General features: G+C 51.6%; 1 protein-coding gene across 1 annotated transcript in view; it reads left to right on the top strand.

Annotated features, from left to right (window-relative positions):
- col6a3 (collagen, type VI, alpha 3) overlaps nucleotides 1-16,434 on the top strand; it is a 46,076-nt gene that overhangs the window by 11,959 nt on the left and 17,683 nt on the right. The window contains 19 exon segments of the mRNA XM_026375880.2: nucleotides 3-596; nucleotides 838-1,437; nucleotides 1,730-2,323; nucleotides 2,565-3,164; nucleotides 3,457-4,050; nucleotides 4,292-4,891; nucleotides 5,184-5,777; nucleotides 6,019-6,618; nucleotides 6,911-7,504; nucleotides 7,746-8,345; nucleotides 8,638-9,231; nucleotides 9,473-10,072; nucleotides 10,365-10,958; nucleotides 11,200-11,799; nucleotides 12,099-12,692; nucleotides 12,934-13,533; nucleotides 13,834-14,427; nucleotides 14,670-15,269; nucleotides 15,607-16,200. Coding sequence (XP_026231665.1) covers nucleotides 3-596; nucleotides 838-1,437; nucleotides 1,730-2,323; nucleotides 2,565-3,164; nucleotides 3,457-4,050; nucleotides 4,292-4,891; nucleotides 5,184-5,777; nucleotides 6,019-6,618; nucleotides 6,911-7,504; nucleotides 7,746-8,345; nucleotides 8,638-9,231; nucleotides 9,473-10,072; nucleotides 10,365-10,958; nucleotides 11,200-11,799; nucleotides 12,099-12,692; nucleotides 12,934-13,533; nucleotides 13,834-14,427; nucleotides 14,670-15,269; nucleotides 15,607-16,200 — 11,340 coding nt within the window.

Here is a 16,434-nt window from a genome sequence, read left to right as displayed (position 1 = left end):
AGTTGACACTGCCAAAAAGGATATCGTATTCCTTCTTGATGGTTCTGATAGCACAAGGAATGGCTTTCCTGCCATGCGTGATTTTGTTGAGAGAGTGGTGGACAAACTGAATGTGGGAGAAAACAAAGACCGTGTCTCTGTGGTCCAGTACAGCAGGGATGCAGAGGTCCACTTCTATCTCAACTCACTCAACACAAGAGAGGATGTTGTGGATTCGGTCAGAGCGCTGAGGCACAGAGGAGGCAGACCCCTCAACACTGGGGCAGCCCTCCAATTCGTCAGGGACAACGTCTTTACAACCTCCTCCGGGAGTAGGCGCCTGCAAGGCGTTCCGCAGATGTTGATCCTGCTGAACGGCGGAGGGTCTGCCGACAGTGTAGATACCCCAGCCTCTGCTCTCAAACAGCAGGGCATCTTTGTGATTGGCATTGGAACAAAGAGCTCTGACAGCAGAGAGCTGCAGAAGATATCGCATGAGCCCAGTCACGCTCTATCAGTGTCTGAGTTCACTGACCTCCCCACTGTCCAAGAACAGCTCTCCTCTGTGATGAGCGCAGTGCTAGTGAGGGCCACACCCGTGACACCCACAGTAACTGGTAAGAAACCGAGGCATTTTTTTTTACACTCACCACACCATGGCACGAGGCAAACTTGAAGCGTATGAGACCTTACTTTTACAAAGTCCAGGTCAGCCAGGGCCCACGTTGACACATCAGCTGGGCCAGCATCCACAGAGTAATTTTATTAACCTTGAGCTTAGCATTGAGGATGTGACTTTCCCACGAGAAGCGTTTGACACGTGTACCTAAATATGTCCTGAAATCTTGTGTTCCCTAGTGGAGAGAAAGCCAGCAGGAAGGGACTTTGTGTTCTTGTTGGATGGATCCGATGGTACTAGAACTGGATTCCCAGCTATGCGAGACTTTGTCCAAAGAGTAGTAGAGACGCTCAGTGTGGATGACAACAAAGACCGCGTCTCAGTGGTTCAGTACAGCAGAGACCCGGCTGTCCAGTTCTATCTGAACACCTACACGACAAAGGGCGAGATCCTCGACACTGTCAGAGGTTTGAGGCACAAGGGCGGAAGACCCCTCAACACTGGAGCAGCTCTCCAGTACTTGAGGGACAATGTCTTCACGGCCTCTGCAGGAAGCAGGCGCCTGGAAGGAGTTCCACAGGTGCTCGTATTGCTAAGTGGTGGCAGGTCCTCTGACAGTGTGGATGCACCAGCCTCTGCTCTCAAGCAGCTGGGCGTATTGACCTTTGCAATTGGAACCAGCAGGTCTGACCGCAGCGAAATGCAGAAGATAGCCCACGATCCCAGTTATGCCCTATCTGTGTCTGAGTTCACTGACCTTCCCAGTGTCCAGCAGCAACTTCAGTCCTCTGTGGACGAGGAGGTTACAAAGACCACCCCAGAATTGCCAACTGTACCTGGTATGTTCATGAGCACGGCCCCCTGAAGGGCTAGCTGACCTGTCTGACCTACACTGAGGGAAAGGAATTGATTGTGATAGTGGTTGTTTAGCTCCAGCAGTGCACATGCAGTAGAGACAGAGGGGCTGGTGTGATTTGCTACTGTTTCAAGTGAAGGCAGGGGAGGGGATGCTAGGGGCCTCTTCAGGGTACACAATCCACCCCTTTGCGATCGGTCCCCCAGCGTAGTTCTTTCCTTTTATTTTTTTCTTTGCAGAGGTGTTGATGTGTTGTCTTGTGGTCTTGTTTTCAGTTGACACTGCCAAAAAGGATATCGTATTCCTTCTGGATGGTTCTGATAGCACAAGGAATGGCTTTCCTGCCATGCGTGATTTTGTTGAGAGAGTGGTGGACAAACTGAATGTGGGAGAAAACAAAGACCGTGTCTCTGTGGTCCAGTACAGCAGGGATGCAGAGGTCCACTTCTATCTCAACTCACTCAACACAAGAGAGGATGTTGTGGATTCGGTCAGAGCGCTGAGGCACAGAGGAGGCAGACCCCTCAACACTGGGGCAGCCCTCCAATTCGTCAGGGACAACGTCTTTACAACCTCCTCCGGGAGTAGGCGCCTGCAAGGCGTTCCGCAGATGTTGATCCTGCTGAACGGCGGAGGGTCTGCCGACAGTGTAGATACCCCAGCCTCTGCTCTCAAACAGCAGGGCATCTTTGTGATTGGCATTGGAACAAAGAGCTCTGACAGCAGAGAGCTGCAGAAGATATCGCATGAGCCCAGTCACGCTCTATCAGTGTCTGAGTTCACTGACCTCCCCACTGTCCAAGAACAGCTCTCCTCTGTGATGAGCGCAGTGCTAGTGAGGGCCACACCCGTGACACCCACAGTAACTGGTAAGAAACCGAGGCATTTTTTTTTACACTCACCACACCATGGCACGAGGCAAACTTGAAGCGTATGAGACCTTACTTTTACAAAGTCCAGGTCAGCCAGGGCCCACGTTGACACATCAGCTGGGCCAGCATCCACAGAGTAATTTTATTAACCTTGAGCTTAGCATTGAGGATGTGACTTTCCCACGAGAAGCGTTTGACACGTGTACCTAAATATGTCCTGAAATCTTGTGTTCCCTAGTGGAGAGAAAGCCAGCAGGAAGGGACTTTGTGTTCTTGTTGGATGGATCCGATGGTACTAGAACTGGATTCCCAGCTATGCGAGACTTTGTCCAAAGAGTAGTAGAGACGCTCAGTGTGGATGACAACAAAGACCGCGTCTCAGTGGTTCAGTACAGCAGAGACCCGGCTGTCCAGTTCTATCTGAACACCTACACGACAAAGGGCGAGATCCTCGACACTGTCAGAGGTTTGAGGCACAAGGGCGGAAGACCCCTCAACACTGGAGCAGCTCTCCAGTACTTGAGGGACAATGTCTTCACGGCCTCTGCAGGAAGCAGGCGCCTGGAAGGAGTTCCACAGGTGCTCGTATTGCTAAGTGGTGGCAGGTCCTCTGACAGTGTGGATGCACCAGCCTCTGCTCTCAAGCAGCTGGGCGTATTGACCTTTGCAATTGGAACCAGCAGGTCTGACCGCAGCGAAATGCAGAAGATAGCCCACGATCCCAGTTATGCCCTATCTGTGTCTGAGTTCACTGACCTTCCCAGTGTCCAGCAGCAACTTCAGTCCTCTGTGGACGAGGAGGTTACAAAGACCACCCCAGAATTGCCAACTGTACCTGGTATGTTCATGAGCACGGCCCCCTGAAGGGCTAGCTGACCTGTCTGACCTACACTGAGGGAAAGGAATTGATTGTGATAGTGGTTGTTTAGCTCCAGCAGTGCACATGCAGTAGAGACAGAGGGGCTGGTGTGATTTGCTACTGTTTCAAGTGAAGGCAGGGGAGGGGATGCTAGGGGCCTCTTCAGGGTACACAATCCACCCCTTTGCGATCGGTCCCCCAGCGTAGTTCTTTCCTTTTATTTTTTTCTTTGCAGAGGTGTTGATGTGTTGTCTTGTGGTCTTGTTTTCAGTTGACACTGCCAAAAAGGATATCGTATTCCTTCTGGATGGTTCTGATAGCACAAGGAATGGCTTTCCTGCCATGCGTGATTTTGTTGAGAGAGTGGTGGACAAACTGAATGTGGGAGAAAACAAAGACCGTGTCTCTGTGGTCCAGTACAGCAGGGATGCAGAGGTCCACTTCTATCTCAACTCACTCAACACAAGAGAGGATGTTGTGGATTCGGTCAGAGCGCTGAGGCACAGAGGAGGCAGACCCCTCAACACTGGGGCAGCCCTCCAATTCGTCAGGGACAACGTCTTTACAACCTCCTCCGGGAGTAGGCGCCTGCAAGGCGTTCCGCAGATGTTGATCCTGCTGAACGGCGGAGGGTCTGCCGACAGTGTAGATACCCCAGCCTCTGCTCTCAAACAGCAGGGCATCTTTGTGATTGGCATTGGAACAAAGAGCTCTGACAGCAGAGAGCTGCAGAAGATATCGCATGAGCCCAGTCACGCTCTATCAGTGTCTGAGTTCACTGACCTCCCCACTGTCCAAGAACAGCTCTCCTCTGTGATGAGCGCAGTGCTAGTGAGGGCCACACCCGTGACACCCACAGTAACTGGTAAGAAACCGAGGCATTTTTTTTTACACTCACCACACCATGGCACGAGGCAAACTTGAAGCGTATGAGACCTTACTTTTACAAAGTCCAGGTCAGCCAGGGCCCACGTTGACACATCAGCTGGGCCAGCATCCACAGAGTAATTTTATTAACCTTGAGCTTAGCATTGAGGATGTGACTTTCCCACGAGAAGCGTTTGACACGTGTACCTAAATATGTCCTGAAATCTTGTGTTCCCTAGTGGAGAGAAAGCCAGCAGGAAGGGACTTTGTGTTCTTGTTGGATGGATCCGATGGTACTAGAACTGGATTCCCAGCTATGCGAGACTTTGTCCAAAGAGTAGTAGAGACGCTCAGTGTGGATGACAACAAAGACCGCGTCTCAGTGGTTCAGTACAGCAGAGACCCGGCTGTCCAGTTCTATCTGAACACCTACACGACAAAGGGCGAGATCCTCGACACTGTCAGAGGTTTGAGGCACAAGGGCGGAAGACCCCTCAACACTGGAGCAGCTCTCCAGTACTTGAGGGACAATGTCTTCACGGCCTCTGCAGGAAGCAGGCGCCTGGAAGGAGTTCCACAGGTGCTCGTATTGCTAAGTGGTGGCAGGTCCTCTGACAGTGTGGATGCACCAGCCTCTGCTCTCAAGCAGCTGGGCGTATTGACCTTTGCAATTGGAACCAGCAGGTCTGACCGCAGCGAAATGCAGAAGATAGCCCACGATCCCAGTTATGCCCTATCTGTGTCTGAGTTCACTGACCTTCCCAGTGTCCAGCAGCAACTTCAGTCCTCTGTGGACGAGGAGGTTACAAAGACCACCCCAGAATTGCCAACTGTACCTGGTATGTTCATGAGCACGGCCCCCTGAAGGGCTAGCTGACCTGTCTGACCTACACTGAGGGAAAGGAATTGATTGTGATAGTGGTTGTTTAGCTCCAGCAGTGCACATGCAGTAGAGACAGAGGGGCTGGTGTGATTTGCTACTGTTTCAAGTGAAGGCAGGGGAGGGGATGCTAGGGGCCTCTTCAGGGTACACAATCCACCCCTTTGCGATCGGTCCCCCAGCGTAGTTCTTTCCTTTTATTTTTTTCTTTGCAGAGGTGTTGATGTGTTGTCTTGTGGTCTTGTTTTCAGTTGACACTGCCAAAAAGGATATCGTATTCCTTCTGGATGGTTCTGATAGCACAAGGAATGGCTTTCCTGCCATGCGTGATTTTGTTGAGAGAGTGGTGGACAAACTGAATGTGGGAGAAAACAAAGACCGTGTCTCTGTGGTCCAGTACAGCAGGGATGCAGAGGTCCACTTCTATCTCAACTCACTCAACACAAGAGAGGATGTTGTGGATTCGGTCAGAGCGCTGAGGCACAGAGGAGGCAGACCCCTCAACACTGGGGCAGCCCTCCAATTCGTCAGGGACAACGTCTTTACAACCTCCTCCGGGAGTAGGCGCCTGCAAGGCGTTCCGCAGATGTTGATCCTGCTGAACGGCGGAGGGTCTGCCGACAGTGTAGATACCCCAGCCTCTGCTCTCAAACAGCAGGGCATCTTTGTGATTGGCATTGGAACAAAGAGCTCTGACAGCAGAGAGCTGCAGAAGATATCGCATGAGCCCAGTCACGCTCTATCAGTGTCTGAGTTCACTGACCTCCCCACTGTCCAAGAACAGCTCTCCTCTGTGATGAGCGCAGTGCTAGTGAGGGCCACACCCGTGACACCCACAGTAACTGGTAAGAAACCGAGGCATTTTTTTTTACACTCACCACACCATGGCACGAGGCAAACTTGAAGCGTATGAGACCTTACTTTTACAAAGTCCAGGTCAGCCAGGGCCCACGTTGACACATCAGCTGGGCCAGCATCCACAGAGTAATTTTATTAACCTTGAGCTTAGCATTGAGGATGTGACTTTCCCACGAGAAGCGTTTGACACGTGTACCTAAATATGTCCTGAAATCTTGTGTTCCCTAGTGGAGAGAAAGCCAGCAGGAAGGGACTTTGTGTTCTTGTTGGATGGATCCGATGGTACTAGAACTGGATTCCCAGCTATGCGAGACTTTGTCCAAAGAGTAGTAGAGACGCTCAGTGTGGATGACAACAAAGACCGCGTCTCAGTGGTTCAGTACAGCAGAGACCCGGCTGTCCAGTTCTATCTGAACACCTACACGACAAAGGGCGAGATCCTCGACACTGTCAGAGGTTTGAGGCACAAGGGCGGAAGACCCCTCAACACTGGAGCAGCTCTCCAGTACTTGAGGGACAATGTCTTCACGGCCTCTGCAGGAAGCAGGCGCCTGGAAGGAGTTCCACAGGTGCTCGTATTGCTAAGTGGTGGCAGGTCCTCTGACAGTGTGGATGCACCAGCCTCTGCTCTCAAGCAGCTGGGCGTATTGACCTTTGCAATTGGAACCAGCAGGTCTGACCGCAGCGAAATGCAGAAGATAGCCCACGATCCCAGTTATGCCCTATCTGTGTCTGAGTTCACTGACCTTCCCAGTGTCCAGCAGCAACTTCAGTCCTCTGTGGACGAGGAGGTTACAAAGACCACCCCAGAATTGCCAACTGTACCTGGTATGTTCATGAGCACGGCCCCCTGAAGGGCTAGCTGACCTGTCTGACCTACACTGAGGGAAAGGAATTGATTGTGATAGTGGTTGTTTAGCTCCAGCAGTGCACATGCAGTAGAGACAGAGGGGCTGGTGTGATTTGCTACTGTTTCAAGTGAAGGCAGGGGAGGGGATGCTAGGGGCCTCTTCAGGGTACACAATCCACCCCTTTGCGATCGGTCCCCCAGCGTAGTTCTTTCCTTTTATTTTTTTCTTTGCAGAGGTGTTGATGTGTTGTCTTGTGGTCTTGTTTTCAGTTGACACTGCCAAAAAGGATATCGTATTCCTTCTGGATGGTTCTGATAGCACAAGGAATGGCTTTCCTGCCATGCGTGATTTTGTTGAGAGAGTGGTGGACAAACTGAATGTGGGAGAAAACAAAGACCGTGTCTCTGTGGTCCAGTACAGCAGGGATGCAGAGGTCCACTTCTATCTCAACTCACTCAACACAAGAGAGGATGTTGTGGATTCGGTCAGAGCGCTGAGGCACAGAGGAGGCAGACCCCTCAACACTGGGGCAGCCCTCCAATTCGTCAGGGACAACGTCTTTACAACCTCCTCCGGGAGTAGGCGCCTGCAAGGCGTTCCGCAGATGTTGATCCTGCTGAACGGCGGAGGGTCTGCCGACAGTGTAGATACCCCAGCCTCTGCTCTCAAACAGCAGGGCATCTTTGTGATTGGCATTGGAACAAAGAGCTCTGACAGCAGAGAGCTGCAGAAGATATCGCATGAGCCCAGTCACGCTCTATCAGTGTCTGAGTTCACTGACCTCCCCACTGTCCAAGAACAGCTCTCCTCTGTGATGAGCGCAGTGCTAGTGAGGGCCACACCCGTGACACCCACAGTAACTGGTAAGAAACCGAGGCATTTTTTTTTACACTCACCACACCATGGCACGAGGCAAACTTGAAGCGTATGAGACCTTACTTTTACAAAGTCCAGGTCAGCCAGGGCCCACGTTGACACATCAGCTGGGCCAGCATCCACAGAGTAATTTTATTAACCTTGAGCTTAGCATTGAGGATGTGACTTTCCCACGAGAAGCGTTTGACACGTGTACCTAAATATGTCCTGAAATCTTGTGTTCCCTAGTGGAGAGAAAGCCAGCAGGAAGGGACTTTGTGTTCTTGTTGGATGGATCCGATGGTACTAGAACTGGATTCCCAGCTATGCGAGACTTTGTCCAAAGAGTAGTAGAGACGCTCAGTGTGGATGACAACAAAGACCGCGTCTCAGTGGTTCAGTACAGCAGAGACCCGGCTGTCCAGTTCTATCTGAACACCTACACGACAAAGGGCGAGATCCTCGACACTGTCAGAGGTTTGAGGCACAAGGGCGGAAGACCCCTCAACACTGGAGCAGCTCTCCAGTACTTGAGGGACAATGTCTTCACGGCCTCTGCAGGAAGCAGGCGCCTGGAAGGAGTTCCACAGGTGCTCGTATTGCTAAGTGGTGGCAGGTCCTCTGACAGTGTGGATGCACCAGCCTCTGCTCTCAAGCAGCTGGGCGTATTGACCTTTGCAATTGGAACCAGCAGGTCTGACCGCAGCGAAATGCAGAAGATAGCCCACGATCCCAGTTATGCCCTATCTGTGTCTGAGTTCACTGACCTTCCCAGTGTCCAGCAGCAACTTCAGTCCTCTGTGGACGAGGAGGTTACAAAGACCACCCCAGAATTGCCAACTGTACCTGGTATGTTCATGAGCACGGCCCCCTGAAGGGCTAGCTGACCTGTCTGACCTACACTGAGGGAAAGGAATTGATTGTGATAGTGGTTGTTTAGCTCCAGCAGTGCACATGCAGTAGAGACAGAGGGGCTGGTGTGATTTGCTACTGTTTCAAGTGAAGGCAGGGGAGGGGATGCTAGGGGCCTCTTCAGGGTACACAATCCACCCCTTTGCGATCGGTCCCCCAGCGTAGTTCTTTCCTTTTATTTTTTTCTTTGCAGAGGTGTTGATGTGTTGTCTTGTGGTCTTGTTTTCAGTTGACACTGCCAAAAAGGATATCGTATTCCTTCTGGATGGTTCTGATAGCACAAGGAATGGCTTTCCTGCCATGCGTGATTTTGTTGAGAGAGTGGTGGACAAACTGAATGTGGGAGAAAACAAAGACCGTGTCTCTGTGGTCCAGTACAGCAGGGATGCAGAGGTCCACTTCTATCTCAACTCACTCAACACAAGAGAGGATGTTGTGGATTCGGTCAGAGCGCTGAGGCACAGAGGAGGCAGACCCCTCAACACTGGGGCAGCCCTCCAATTCGTCAGGGACAACGTCTTTACAACCTCCTCCGGGAGTAGGCGCCTGCAAGGCGTTCCGCAGATGTTGATCCTGCTGAACGGCGGAGGGTCTGCCGACAGTGTAGATACCCCAGCCTCTGCTCTCAAACAGCAGGGCATCTTTGTGATTGGCATTGGAACAAAGAGCTCTGACAGCAGAGAGCTGCAGAAGATATCGCATGAGCCCAGTCACGCTCTATCAGTGTCTGAGTTCACTGACCTCCCCACTGTCCAAGAACAGCTCTCCTCTGTGATGAGCGCAGTGCTAGTGAGGGCCACACCCGTGACACCCACAGTAACTGGTAAGAAACCGAGGCATTTTTTTTTACACTCACCACACCATGGCACGAGGCAAACTTGAAGCGTATGAGACCTTACTTTTACAAAGTCCAGGTCAGCCAGGGCCCACGTTGACACATCAGCTGGGCCAGCATCCACAGAGTAATTTTATTAACCTTGAGCTTAGCATTGAGGATGTGACTTTCCCACGAGAAGCGTTTGACACGTGTACCTAAATATGTCCTGAAATCTTGTGTTCCCTAGTGGAGAGAAAGCCAGCAGGAAGGGACTTTGTGTTCTTGTTGGATGGATCCGATGGTACTAGAACTGGATTCCCAGCTATGCGAGACTTTGTCCAAAGAGTAGTAGAGACGCTCAGTGTGGATGACAACAAAGACCGCGTCTCAGTGGTTCAGTACAGCAGAGACCCGGCTGTCCAGTTCTATCTGAACACCTACACGACAAAGGGCGAGATCCTCGACACTGTCAGAGGTTTGAGGCACAAGGGCGGAAGACCCCTCAACACTGGAGCAGCTCTCCAGTACTTGAGGGACAATGTCTTCACGGCCTCTGCAGGAAGCAGGCGCCTGGAAGGAGTTCCACAGGTGCTCGTATTGCTAAGTGGTGGCAGGTCCTCTGACAGTGTGGATGCACCAGCCTCTGCTCTCAAGCAGCTGGGCGTATTGACCTTTGCAATTGGAACCAGCAGGTCTGACCGCAGCGAAATGCAGAAGATAGCCCACGATCCCAGTTATGCCCTATCTGTGTCTGAGTTCACTGACCTTCCCAGTGTCCAGCAGCAACTTCAGTCCTCTGTGGACGAGGAGGTTACAAAGACCACCCCAGAATTGCCAACTGTACCTGGTATGTTCATGAGCACGGCCCCCTGAAGGGCTAGCTGACCTGTCTGACCTACACTGAGGGAAAGGAATTGATTGTGATAGTGGTTGTTTAGCTCCAGCAGTGCACATGCAGTAGAGACAGAGGGGCTGGTGTGATTTGCTACTGTTTCAAGTGAAGGCAGGGGAGGGGATGCTAGGGGCCTCTTCAGGGTACACAATCCACCCCTTTGCGATCGGTCCCCCAGCGTAGTTCTTTCCTTTTATTTTTTTCTTTGCAGAGGTGTTGATGTGTTGTCTTGTGGTCTTGTTTTCAGTTGACACTGCCAAAAAGGATATCGTATTCCTTCTGGATGGTTCTGATAGCACAAGGAATGGCTTTCCTGCCATGCGTGATTTTGTTGAGAGAGTGGTGGACAAACTGAATGTGGGAGAAAACAAAGACCGTGTCTCTGTGGTCCAGTACAGCAGGGATGCAGAGGTCCACTTCTATCTCAACTCACTCAACACAAGAGAGGATGTTGTGGATTCGGTCAGAGCGCTGAGGCACAGAGGAGGCAGACCCCTCAACACTGGGGCAGCCCTCCAATTCGTCAGGGACAACGTCTTTACAACCTCCTCCGGGAGTAGGCGCCTGCAAGGCGTTCCGCAGATGTTGATCCTGCTGAACGGCGGAGGGTCTGCCGACAGTGTAGATACCCCAGCCTCTGCTCTCAAACAGCAGGGCATCTTTGTGATTGGCATTGGAACAAAGAGCTCTGACAGCAGAGAGCTGCAGAAGATATCGCATGAGCCCAGTCACGCTCTATCAGTGTCTGAGTTCACTGACCTCCCCACTGTCCAAGAACAGCTCTCCTCTGTGATGAGCGCAGTGCTAGTGAGGGCCACACCCGTGACACCCACAGTAACTGGTAAGAAACCGAGGCATTTTTTTTTACACTCACCACACCATGGCACGAGGCAAACTTGAAGCGTATGAGACCTTACTTTTACAAAGTCCAGGTCAGCCAGGGCCCACGTTGACACATCAGCTGGGCCAGCATCCACAGAGTAATTTTATTAACCTTGAGCTTAGCATTGAGGATGTGACTTTCCCACGAGAAGCGTTTGACACGTGTACCTAAATATGTCCTGAAATCTTGTGTTCCCTAGTGGAGAGAAAGCCAGCAGGAAGGGACTTTGTGTTCTTGTTGGATGGATCCGATGGTACTAGAACTGGATTCCCAGCTATGCGAGACTTTGTCCAAAGAGTAGTAGAGACGCTCAGTGTGGATGACAACAAAGACCGCGTCTCAGTGGTTCAGTACAGCAGAGACCCGGCTGTCCAGTTCTATCTGAACACCTACACGACAAAGGGCGAGATCCTCGACACTGTCAGAGGTTTGAGGCACAAGGGCGGAAGACCCCTCAACACTGGAGCAGCTCTCCAGTACTTGAGGGACAATGTCTTCACGGCCTCTGCAGGAAGCAGGCGCCTGGAAGGAGTTCCACAGGTGCTCGTATTGCTAAGTGGTGGCAGGTCCTCTGACAGTGTGGATGCACCAGCCTCTGCTCTCAAGCAGCTGGGCGTATTGACCTTTGCAATTGGAACCAGCAGGTCTGACCGCAGCGAAATGCAGAAGATAGCCCACGATCCCAGTTATGCCCTATCTGTGTCTGAGTTCACTGACCTTCCCAGTGTCCAGCAGCAACTTCAGTCCTCTGTGGACGAGGAGGTTACAAAGACCACCCCAGAATTGCCAACTGTACCTGGTATGTTCATGAGCACGGCCCCCTGAAGGGCTAGCTGACCTGTCTGACCTACACTGAGGGAAAGGAATTGATTGTGATAGTGGTTGTTTAGCTCCAGCAGTGCACATGCAGTAGAGACAGAGGGGCTGGTGTGATTTGCTACTCTTTCAAGTGAAGGCAGGGGAGGGGATGCTAGGGGCCTCTTTAGAGTTCAGAGTACACAATCCACCCCTTTGCGATCGGTCCCCCAGCGTAGTTCTTTCCTTTTATTTTTTTCTTTGCAGAGGTGTTGATGTGTTGTCTTGTGGTCTTGTTTTCAGTTGACACTGCCAAAAAGGATATCGTATTCCTTCTGGATGGTTCTGATAGCACAAGGAATGGCTTTCCTGCCATGCGTGATTTTGTTGAGAGAGTGGTGGACAAACTGAATGTGGGAGAAAACAAAGACCGTGTCTCTGTGGTCCAGTACAGCAGGGATGCAGAGGTCCACTTCTATCTCAACTCACTCAACACAAGAGAGGATGTTGTGGATTCGGTCAGAGCGCTGAGGCACAGAGGAGGCAGACCCCTCAACACTGGGGCAGCCCTCCAATTCGTCAGGGACAACGTCTTTACAACCTCCTCCGGGAGTAGGCGCCTGCAAGGCGTTCCGCAGATGTTGATCCTGCTGAACGGCGGAGGGTCTGCCGACAGTGTAGATACCCCAGCCTCTGCTCTCAAACAGCAGGGCATCTTTGTGATTGGCATTGGAACAAAGAGCTCTGACAGCAGAGAGCTGCAGAAGATATCGCATGAGCCCAGTCACGCTCTATCAGTGTCTGAGTTCACTGACCTCCCCACTGTCCAAGAACAGCTCTCCTCTGTGATGAGCGCAGTGCTAGTGAGGGCCACACCCGTGACACCCACAGTAACTGGTAAGAAACCGAGGCATTTTTTTTTACACTCACCACACCATGGCACGAGGCAAACTTGAAGCGTATGAGACCTTACTTTTACAAAGTCCAGGTCAGCCAGGGCCCACGTTGACACATCAGCTGGGCCAGCATCCACAGAGTAATTTTATTAACCTTGAGCTTAGCATTGAGGATGTGACTTTCCCACGAGAAGCGTTTGACACGTGTACCTAAATATGTCCTGAAATCTTGTGTTCCCTAGTGGAGAGAAAGCCAGCAGGAAGGGACTTTGTGTTCTTGTTGGATGGATCCGATGGTACTAGAACTGGATTCCCAGCTATGCGAGACTTTGTCCAAAGAGTAGTAGAGACGCTCAGTGTGGATGACAACAAAGACCGCGTCTCAGTGGTTCAGTACAGCAGAGACCCGGCTGTCCAGTTCTATCTGAACACCTACACGACAAAGGGCGAGATCCTCGACACTGTCAGAGGTTTGAGGCACAAGGGCGGAAGACCCCTCAACACTGGAGCAGCTCTCCAGTACTTGAGGGACAATGTCTTCACGGCCTCTGCAGGAAGCAGGCGCCTGGAAGGAGTTCCACAGGTGCTCGTATTGCTAAGTGGTGGCAGGTCCTCTGACAGTGTGGATGCACCATCCTCTGCTCTCAAGCAGCTGGGCGTATTGACCTTTGCAATTGGAACCAGCAGGTCTGACCGCAGCGAAATGCAGAAGATAGCCCACGATCCCAGTTATGCCCTATCTGTGTCTGAGTTCACTGACCTTCCCAGTGTCCAGCAGCAACTTCAGTCCTCTGTGGACGAGGAGGTTACAAAGACCACCCCAGAATTGCCAACTGTACCTGGTATGTTCATGAGCACGGCCCCCTGAAGGGCTAGCTGACCTGTCTGACCTACACTGAGGGAAAGGAATTGATTGTGATAGTGGTTGTTTAGCTCCAGCAGTGCACATGCAGTAGAGACAGAGGGGCTGGTGTGATTTGCTACTCTTTCAAGTGAAGGCCGGGGAGGGGATGCTAGGGGCCTCTTTAGAGTTTCAGAGTACACAATCCACCCCTTTGCGATCGGTCCCCCAGCGTAGTTCTTTCCTTTTATTTTTTTCTTTGCAGAGGTGTTGATGTGTTGTCTTGTGGTCTTGTTTTCAGTTGACACTGCCAAAAAGGATATCGTATTCCTTCTGGATGGTTCTGATAGCACAAGGAATGGCTTTCCTGCCATGCGTGATTTTGTTGAGAGAGTGGTGGACAAACTGAATGTGGGAGAAAACAAAGACCGTGTCTCTGTGGTCCAGTACAGCAGGGATGCAGAGGTCCACTTCTATCTCAACTCACTCAACACAAGAGAGGATGTTGTGGATTCGGTCAGAGCGCTGAGGCACAGAGGAGGCAGACCCCTCAACACTGGGGCAGCCCTCCAATTCGTCAGGGACAACGTCTTTACAACCTCCTCCGGGAGTAGGCGCCTGCAAGGCGTTCCGCAGATGTTGATCCTGCTGAACGGCGGAGGGTCTGCCGACAGTGTAGATACCCCAGCCTCTGCTCTCAAACAGCAGGGCATCTTTGTGATTGGCATTGGAACAAAGAGCTCTGACAGCAGAGAGCTGCAGAAGATATCGCATGAGCCCAGTCACGCTCTATCAGTGTCTGAGTTCACTGACCTCCCCACTGTCCAAGAACAGCTCTCCTCTGTGATGAGCGCAGTGCTAGTGAGGGCCACACCCGTGACACCCACAGTAACTGGTAAGAAACCGAGGCATTTTTTTTTTACACTCACCACACCATGGCACGAGGCAAACTTGAAGCGTATGAGACCTTACTTTTACAAAGTCCAGGTCAGCCAGGGCCCACGTTGACACATCAGCTGGGCCAGCATCCACAGAGTAATTTTATTAACCTTGAGCTTAGCATTGAGGATGTGACTTTCCCACGAGAAGCGTTTGACACGTGTACCTAAATATGTCCTGAAATCTTGTGTTCCCTAGTGGAGAGAAAGCCAGCAGGAAGGGACTTTGTGTTCTTGTTGGATGGATCCGATGGTACTAGAACTGGATTCCCAGCTATGCGAGACTTTGTCCAAAGAGTAGTAGAGACGCTCAGTGTGGATGACAACAAAGACCGCGTCTCAGTGGTTCAGTACAGCAGAGACCCGGCTGTCCAGTTCTATCTGAACACCTACACGACAAAGGGCGAGATCCTCGACACTGTCAGAGGTTTGAGGCACAAGGGCGGAAGACCCCTCAACACTGGAGCAGCTCTCCAGTACTTGAGGGACAATGTCTTCACGGCCTCTGCAGGAAGCAGGCGCCTGGAAGGAGTTCCACAGGTGCTCGTATTGCTAAGTGGTGGCAGGTCCTCTGACAGTGTGGATGCACCAGCCTCTGCTCTCAAGCAGCTGGGCGTATTGACCTTTGCAATTGGAACCAGCAGGTCTGACCGCAGCGAAATGCAGAAGATAGCCCACGATCCCAGTTATGCCCTATCTGTGTCTGAGTTCACTGACCTTCCCAGTGTCCAGCAGCAACTTCAGTCCTCTGTGGACGAGGAGGTTACAAAGACCACCCCAGAATTGCCAACTGTACCTGGTATGTTCATGAGCACGGCCCCCTGAAGGGCTAGCTGACCTGTCTGACCTACACTGAGGGAAAGGAATTGATTGTGATAGTGGTTGTTTAGCTCCAGAAAGGAATTGATTGTGATAGTGGTTGTTTAGCTCCAGCAGTGCACATGCAGTAGAGACAGAGGGGCTGGTGTGATCTGCTACTGTTTCAAGTGAAGGCAGGGGAGGGGATGCTAGGGGCCTCTTTAGAGTTCCAGAGTACACAATCCACCCCTTTGCGATCGGTCCCCCAGCGTAGTTCTTTCCTTTTATTTTTTTCTTTGCAGAGGTGTTGATGTGTTGTCTTGTGGTCTTGTTTTCAGTTGACACTGCCAAAAAGGATATCGTATTCCTTCTGGATGGTTCTGATAGCACAAGGAATGGCTTTCCTGCCATGCGTGATTTTGTTGAGAGAGTGGTGGACAAACTGAATGTGGGAGAAAACAAAGACCGTGTCTCTGTGGTCCAGTACAGCAGGGATGCAGAGGTCCACTTCTATCTCAACTCACTCAACACAAGAGAGGATGTTGTGGATTCGGTCAGAGCGCTGAGGCACAGAGGAGGCAGACCCCTCAACACTGGGGCAGCCCTCCAATTCGTCAGGGACAACGTCTTTACAACCTCCTCCGGGAGTAGGCGCCTGCAAGGCGTTCCGCAGATGTTGATCCTGCTGAACGGCGGAGGGTCTGCCGACAGTGTAGATACCCCAGCCTCTGCTCTCAAACAGCAGGGCATCTTTGTGATTGGCATTGGAACAAAGAGCTCTGACAGCAGAGAGCTGCAGAAGATATCGCATGAGCCCAGTCACGCTCTATCAGTGTCTGAGTTCACTGACCTCCCCACTGTCCAAGAACAGCTCTCCTCTGTGATGAGCGCAGTGCTAGTGAGGGCCACACCCGTGACACCCACAGTGACTGGTAAGAAACCGAGGCATTTTTTTTTACACTCACCACACCATGGCACGAGGCAAACTTGAAGCGTATGAGACCTTACTTTTACAAAGTCCAGGTCAGCCAGGGCCTACTTTGACACACGATCCCAGTTATGCCCTATCTGTGTCCGAATTCACTGACCTTCCCCGTATCCAGCAGCAACTGCAATTAGTTGTGGAGCCTGTCATTACCTAGGTGTCACCAGACCTAACTACGTTA

The sequence above is a fragment of the Anabas testudineus genome, chromosome 21 (assembly GCF_900324465.2).
Source record: "Anabas testudineus chromosome 21, fAnaTes1.2, whole genome shotgun sequence".
Classification (NCBI taxonomy): domain Eukaryota; kingdom Metazoa; phylum Chordata; class Actinopteri; order Anabantiformes; family Anabantidae; genus Anabas; species Anabas testudineus.
This window is presented reverse-complemented; position numbering and strand designations above follow the sequence as displayed.